This window comes from Helobdella robusta, assembly GCF_000326865.2.
Source record: "Helobdella robusta unplaced genomic scaffold HELROscaffold_40, whole genome shotgun sequence".
Taxonomy (NCBI): domain Eukaryota; kingdom Metazoa; phylum Annelida; class Clitellata; order Rhynchobdellida; family Glossiphoniidae; genus Helobdella; species Helobdella robusta.
Genome location: NW_008704903.1, coordinates 1,004,910 through 1,013,900, shown reverse-complemented (window position 1 = coordinate 1,013,900; position 8,991 = coordinate 1,004,910). Strand labels below are relative to the sequence as shown.

General features: G+C 30.3%; 1 protein-coding gene across 1 annotated transcript; it reads left to right on the top strand.

Annotated features, from left to right (window-relative positions):
- Nucleotides 1-4,188: 4,188 nt before the first annotated feature.
- On the top strand, nt 4,189-6,333 carry HELRODRAFT_176965 (hypothetical protein; the record flags this gene model as incomplete). Its single annotated transcript, XM_009025193.1, has 4 exons — nt 4,189-4,213; nt 4,386-4,431; nt 5,115-5,256; nt 5,392-6,333. 4 exons carry the CDS (start codon nt 4,189-4,191, stop codon nt 6,331-6,333), a joined length of 1,155 nt encoding a protein of 384 aa, XP_009023441.1.
- Nucleotides 6,334-8,991: the final 2,658 nt, after the last annotated feature.

The window sequence follows — 8,991 nt, the reverse complement described above, 5'->3', positions numbered from 1 at the left end:
CCTCTCTTGCTTTGAACTGTCACTCATTTTTTTTCGTTTATCCTTTCTTTCGTTCGTTCATTCATTCAATCGATCGTTCGTTCGTTCATTCATTCAATCGATCGTTCGTTCGTTCATTCATTCGTTTATCCGTTTACTGAATCATTCATTCATTCATGGTAATTTTTTTAGTAACAAACTTTGCAATGAACTGAAACGTGAAAAAACTAATACTGAAAGTGCGTGAGTGAATGAATGAATGAATGAATGAAAGACTGAATAAAACTAACAAATGAATGAATGAAGGAATAAATAAATAAAGAGATAGAGCTTAGAGCAAACATACTCGCGTGCCAGAGCCAAAATAATAATAATAACAACAACGACAGCAGCTATATAATAAAATAATATAATAATAATAACAATAATATTAATAATAAATAATTAACAAGCATAATTATATGCACATATATACATACATACACACACACACATATACATACATATACATATACACACACACATACATACAGACAGACAGACACGCACACACGCATATATACATACATACATACATACATACATATGTGAGCATTACCATCTAATATGTAACAAAGGAAATACTAATCAACCAATCAGCGTTCAGATTTTCGTCGCGAGCCAACGCTCATTGGCTCGTTCAAATTTCAAAATCTTCTCTTATGTGTCACATTGTTACAGATTGAAAGCACTACTATTTTTGCACTGCCACTATGACTATCAATACTACTTTTACTATTACTACTACTGCTACTGCTGCTACTTCTACTACCACTACTACTACCACTACAAACATTAGTACAACTACTATTGCTGCTACTACTAATGCTACTACATATATTTTACTAAGATAACAACAACTACTACTACTTCTTCTTTGACTGTTGAGTAAAACACAGTAATAAAATCAATGAGATTAAACTAATTAAAGAAAAATGGTACCAGAAAAGGTATTATGGCGTCTAGACTCGACAACATCGAGCTAACTTCGTCGACATTTCTTTGTTTATTACTGAATGAATTAGAAAATGCGATGCGTGTAACGTATAACAATGTATTATTATTATTATTATTATTATGATCATTGTATATATATTGTTATTATTTTTGTTGTTCTTATTAAAATGTTGAACTTAAATAAACTTGTATACATTAACTAACTGTCTGTACTACTACTACTACTACTACTACTACTACTACTACTACTACTACTACTACTACTACGCTGCTGCTGCTGCTACTACTGTTGCCGCTACTACTACTACAAGTAGTAATACTACTATAATTTATTATGACCATTTCTACAAGCTTTAAATACGTTACGACTGATTAATTTTTTAACCATCGCTGCAGAATTGAACTAGAAGTAATGCCCGAAATGATTTGGTGCGATCAACGTTAATGCCTACAACAACAGAAGCAGCAGAAGCAGCTGTTGCAGTAACAACAGCAGCAGCAGCAACAACAACAACAACAATAATAATAACAATAACAACAATACTTCTATATCAGCGATCGCATCAGCATTGACAGCACTGAACGATGACAATAATTTCAGAATGTCAACAAAGAAATAAAAGCCCGCCGATAATGCGAACGACACAGCTGACAAAAACAACGAGTTTATTACCATTTACGATAATGACGTCATTAAGATAGAGTCATCACCGTCATCATCATCGTCATCTTTACCATTACATTATTTGTGACCGCGTCAAAACCAATCGTCATTCAGGCAAAAATACAGCGCTTCATAAATAAGCATCATCACCATAACCATTATTATTATCATCATCATCACCATTACCATCTTCATCATTATCATCATCACCATAACCACCATCATCATCGTTATCATGAATAACGTAGCCATACACACACACTACATTGTTCACGATTTAATATTTACTGAAAAGTGCCTGATTCTTCAAGTGTCTTATATATATATATATATATATGTGTGTGTGTGTGTGTGTGTGTGTGTGTGTGTGTGTGTGTGTGTGCGTGCGTGTGCGTGTATTTATTTTTTATTTTTGTTGTTAAATAACAGTGTTAAACATCTAATGGAGAAAAGTTTTTATTAGTTTTTCCAATCATCATCATCATTAACTTTTCATCATTCTATCATCATTTCATCATCGTCGTCGTCGTCATCATCATCGTCATGTTAATTTTAAAACTTTCATCGCCATTTCATCATTTGACACTTTCATTGTGATTATCACCATCATTCATCATCGTCGTCATCTTTATATTATATTATCATCATCGTCGCTAGTTTTGTTTGTTGTTTTGATTATACGCTTAAAATGGCCTTATTATATATATATATATATATATATATATATATATATATTGGACGATATATATATATATATATATATATATATATATATATATATATGAATATTTGAATTTGTATGATATAAATTCATTCTCTTATTCAATCATTCCTTATTTTTTTAAATGATTTGTTAATCTATCAACCGATCATTCATTCAATCATTCGTTCGTTCGTTCGTTCGTTCATTCGTTCGTTCGTTCATTTGTTTATACATTCATCCATTTTCATCAATGGTCATCTATGGTTAACTGTTTTTTGTGTGAATTTATTCATTTATTTATTTTATTTTAATTGGATGAAATTAAAATTTGAAAATTCCCAAACTTGAACAGAAAATGGATATTATTCTACCCCTTTGAATTACACTCACACATACTCACACACACACACACGAACACACACACACAAACAAACAAACACAGACAGGCAGACACAAAAACATACATATACACACACACACATATATATATATATTGTTTTCTAGTTTCTTTGTTTAAATTAAATAATGATATTTTTTTCTGTTTTAAATTTATGACGAAAAGTAGTAGTTAGTGCATTTGACTTTCGGGTTGTATTTTTATTTATTCTCACATTTGAATTTGTGTGTACGCGTGTGCTTGTGTGTGTGTGTGTGTGTTTGTGTGTGTTAGTATTTTTCATTTTTTCTCTCTCTCTCTTTTTCACTTTCTCTTTACGTATCATCTATATTCTTATTTCTCTTTACATCCTTCTTGATATTTCTTTCTACCTATTTCTCTCGATAAATCTGCTTCTCTCGGTGTTCTCTTTTTTTCTCTCTCTCTTTTTCTCTCTCTTTCTCTCTTTTTCTCTCTCTCCCTCTCTCTCTCTCTCTCTTTCTCTCTATGTGTCTGGTCTGTCTTTCTCTCTCTCACCCTCTCCTTCGTTCTCTCTTCTCGCTTCATCATCTCCCCTACTCAAAAAATTATAAATTCAATGTTTCTGGGTAGAACATGTAGAACACGAGTCTGCCTCACATAAATACATACCAGACATACACACACACACATACATAAATGCACATCTATTGATGAATGAATAAATGAACGAACGAATGAAGGAACGAATAAATGAATTAATGAATTAATGAACGACTGAATGAATGCATGAATAAATCAATCAACGAATCAATCAATCAATGAATCAATCAATGAGTCAATCAATGAACCTATCAAATCAGTAATCAAATTAATCAACAGCGTCTGATAACTTTGTGAAAATCAAAATATAGTCTTTTGAGAAGAATTGCTGATGAACACATCGTTCAGTAATATCTTGCACTAGCGTCGTCATCGTCATTTAGTAGGTACCTATAAACCCTAAATATTGTTTGGTATAATTCTTTGGTTATTTCAGCTACAACAAAGTGTTAAAGATCGGATTTTGTGGGGGTCGATGGTCGTCAATGTCCTGAAAGCATAAAGCACAAGAAAAAGAAGAATAATTTTTTGTTGTTGCTTAAATGTAGTAGTAATTGAAGTAACGACAAACTTTTTAGCAATAAATGGAAGGTTAACTTAACTAACTTAATTCAAAATGAATAAATATGGCATTTATGTATAACTGAAAAATAGTTATGATCTTAGTAATTTTAAAAGTAATCGTCAGTTTTTTTATACTTTTATATGGTATTAATATGATAACAGTTTAAAAAAAACATCGTATAATCCGTTCCAGAGAAATTGATGTAATAATTTTACATATGAATTTAAAATTAAAACAACTAAATAACCTAATTTAGCAGAATTATTTTAAAATATTCTGTTAAAATAACAATAAAAAAATTGTAATCCTATTCTTCATTGTACATGGCTATCGATCTAATACTGTTTGGTAAGAAATATCCATCTAATCTCAGCGACTTTATTTACCTTTAGTTAATTTCTATCTTTGCCAGGTATGTCGTGACAAATGTAACGATTTTTCTCGTTAAATTTTAAATTTTAAATCTTTAAAAGTGCGAATTCGTAAAGTGAAAAGTTTAATCCTTTTAAATTTACGCCAGTTGGCGCAATTCTCCTACTTGGCTGTCCTGATTTATCCGGATTTAGGTAAGAAATAAGCCAAATTGGAAATTGCCTATCATTTTCATAGCAATTCACAATTTTTAAATGTTAGTACAAAATTTTTTTTTTTCAAAAAATTTTTCAAGTACACAAATAAGCTTGTTAATTAATTGGTGTTTCAATTGTATTATTATAGTAATTTATAAAAATATAAGATAAAATTGTACACAAATAAGCTTGTTAATTAATAGGTGTTTCAATTGTATTATTATAGTAATTTATAAAAATATAAGATAAAATTGTTATAAAATATAAATTAATTATTGAATTAAAAAACATGCAATCTCAATGACAAATTGCCAATTGAAAAAAGAATGCTTTGCTTTCTTGCAGTAGAGTAGATAGATTCATTAGAAGTAAGCAAAGTTGAAGACAGACGAGATGAGTAAGCTTTTTTCCTGCTTTGCCTGTACTAAGAAGAACAAACAATATGATGACATAGATAACACCAAAAGACCATTGGTGATTAATTCTTACCTTTCATTTAGAGTTTTTGATTCATTTCATTAATAACTAACTTGTTGACTTAGATTCACTTTTAATGCTTGTCATCTGATATTAAAAAGGCTTATTTTAATTTTTTATATACTGATATTTTCAATTATTTATTAACCTCTTAATTCACTTTTATTATTTAACATTTATTAAAACCCATTTTATTTTTAAAGATTAGTGATTGATTCTGGTAAAACATTTTTGCAGGACAAAAAAGAAAAGAAGAAGAAGAAGGCAAAGAAAGTTAAGGACAAAAAGTTAGCAGTTGGTGATGATGAGGTCTTCAAAAGAAGCAAAGATGATGGAGACATTAAAGTGAGTAATTTTGTTTCATTTTTCTTTAATCACTAATATATCTTTTAATTATTTAATTTTGAAAATCATTAAAATTTAAATAAAAAGTAAAATTTCATTAATATATAGTTTAATTCTTTTTTTTGATCACCCCAGAAATACCAAACTCAAGATGACAAACCAACAAAATCTGGGGACCACCATGTCACTACTCCCATCCCTATTCCCAATCCTAATTTTAGAAAGGTTGGTAGCTGCCTAGATGAAAATGGCACAAATGACATGAACAACACTAAAGTTAATTACAACACGGATGAAATGAATGGCAGAGGTGATTACAAAAATGCAAACATCGATAACAAAAATAAAATCAATCAAACCCAGAGAGCTAACAACAACAATGACAGCAGCAGAAATGCAACCAGCTTAACTGACGTTGATGACTTTATGAATAGAAACGACGACTCGCCTGGCCTACTCAATCAAATTGACAGTGCTTTCATGCTTAACAATGATACAAAAGTTGTACCAGTATCACAAATCCAAACAGATGTCACAACGCAACATCAAATACCAACAGCAGCAACAACAACAACACAGCATGTTCCTCAGGAGGTGCCAGAAAAACGAATACCCAGCAAAGATCAAGATGTAGATGACTTTCCGCCATTTGAACAGGAACAAACACCGTCTAACAACATTAATAGTAACAGCACACCGAAAAATGATGGCAGCGAAGACAGCGACGATGACGACAACAAAAGCCTCCTAACGGACTCCGACCTAAACATCTCAGAGGCCACATTCTTGGCGGAGGCGGGGCCAAGAGTTAGCTCCACCTGCCTCAACCGATCACGAGGAACCTTCCATTCACTTAAGCCTGCCCACGTGCTTGAAAATGAACTGCTCGAAAAAGCAGCGGCCAATAGTATTAAAGAAAGGAAGTTGAACAGTACGATGCCTGCTAATTCATACTACTCTAGAAGCTTCTATGAGTGTAGTAGTGATCACAATTCTGCGACTGTTAACGCCACTGGCGATGAGAGTGTCTTCATTGATGGTACCAGCAATGCCAGGCTCTCTTTGAATATTAATTAACTGATTGAATGAATTGAAATTAGAAAGAAAAATGTTTATTCAGTGTAGAATTTATATGATATGCATATTTAATAAAAAGTAAGACGAAACGTTTGAGGTCCTGGTTTACGTACAATGTTAGCGTGACTCACTCACACACAAACAAACAAACACACATATACATATAAATTTATATTCTTCATTTAGTTAATTTGACACAAATGTACGCATTTAATTTTTCGTTCATTCTGTAGACATAGGCTACTAATACACCCATACATCATCATCGTCGTCGTATTCATTCATTCATTTATTCATTCATTCATTTATTCATTCATTCATTCATTTATTCGTTCATTCATTCATTCATTCATTCATTCATTCATTCATTCATTCATTCGTTCATTCATTCGTTCATTCGTTCATTCATTCATTCATTCATTCATTCATTCATTCATTCATTCGTTCATTCATTCGTTCATTCATTCATTCATTCATTCATTCATTCATTCATTCGTTCATTCATTCGTTCATTCGTTCATTCATTCATTCATTCATTCATTCATTCATTCATTCATTCATTCATTACATTACCTGACTGATTATTCATTTATATTTTTATCTTATCTTTGTAATCTAATACACTATACAGGCATGATTTTTGTAAACTAACACAATTACACACACACACACACACATCTGTTCTTTCTCTCTCTCTCTCTCTCTCTCTCTCTCTATATATATATATATATATATATATATATATATATATATATATATATATATATATATATATATATATATATCATATCTGTGTATGTATGTTTTCAGTTATGTTATGATGTATAAAATGAGGCAAAGATTTATAATTAGAGATCTGTTTGGTTGGTAATCGATAGATAGCATATCATCTGTAACCCATTCTTCTGGAGTTAGGTGGACGTCGTTGTTCCATTCGTTCATTCATTCTTTCGTTCATTCATTCTTTCGTTCATTTTTTCATTCATTCACTCATTCTTTTTGTTCATTCATTCATTCATTTATTTGACTCGCTCATTCGCTTATTTGTGATTCGTTCTTTTGTTCTTTTTCGTTTCTGTCATTTCATCATTTGTTTCTTCAATCAATCGTACACTCACTTCTCCCGTCAGTCGTTCATCACTTTAATTCCTACATAATTATTCCATCCATTTGTTTATTACACATTATCCTCTTTCTTTCTCTCTCTCTCTCTCTCTCTCTCTCTCTCTCTCTATATATATATATATATATATATATATATATATATATATATATATCGAGAGAGAGTGAGACAGACTAAAAAATTTTGAATGACATAATAATTATCTCCACACAACAAGTATTAACACATTTGTATATAATATGTATATATATATATATATGTGTTGTGTGTTAGTGTGCGTGTGTGTGTGTGTCTATGACACTTATATACATTATAATGGCCGGCTAGCTTGTTAGTTGCCCTGTTACCAAACTGTTACAGCTTCTATTTTTTTTAATATTTTATGTGTGCGTGCGTGTGTACGTGCGTTTATGCATTGGTTTGGTTTTTAATTTGATTAGCCGGTTCGGTGTTTTGTTATTTCGTTATTTTTTTATTTTCATTCCATTCCTTCTATTATTCATTTTCGTATATTTCGATATGTTAGATTAATCCATTCATCCATTTAATGATTCATTCATTCTTTCTTTTGTCTGTTCGTTCATTCATTCTTCTGTCAGTTCAATCATTCATTCATTCATTCATTCATTCATTCATTCATTCATTCATTCATTCATTCTGTGACATCGTTCATTCTTTTCATTTTTTTGTGTTGTCTTCATGGTAACAGCTAATTTATATATTTATTCATAGAGAAATTTATTTTATTTATCCATTTCATTCTTTTTTAATATTATTCATTCATCTATACATTCATTTGATCATTCATTCTTTTATTTAGCCGTTCGTTCAGTCAGCCAATTAATCAATCAATCAATCTATCAACCAATCGATCATTCGTAGCTTGAAGACGTACATCAGTTTGACGATGTCATCTTATATTTGTTATCGACTCATCTTCCTTCTCTCTACTCCTTCGTTCTTCTTTGATTCACTCACTCATTCGTTCGTTCTTTCATTCATCCATTCATTTATCCATTCTTTTTGTTCATCCAATTTTTTTGTTAGTATTCGATCTTCTTCTTTTAATTGTCTTCATCTCCCATTCCTGTTTCGTTGAACGCATTTTCGTGAAAGAGTTTTTCATATAATTTTATATATCTAATTATATATATATATACACACAATTTTTATTATTATTTGTAATTATTTTTATAATAATTAATTAATTAATTAATCAATCAATTAATTTTTTAAGTAGTGCTTAATTAACGAGTTCATATATTTTATACCCATTGTATTAACTGAAAGCATGCAACGACTAACGTATGTTGATATATATATATATATATATATATATATATATATATATATATATATATAGATATATATAGATATATATATATATCTATAGATAAATAGATAGATAGATAGATAGATAGATAGATAGATAGATAGATAGATAGATAGATAGATAGATAGATAGATAGATAGATAGATAGATATCATTTCTTTCGATATTTTTTCTTTCCAAAATCGTGTTCGTTTGGCTCGGT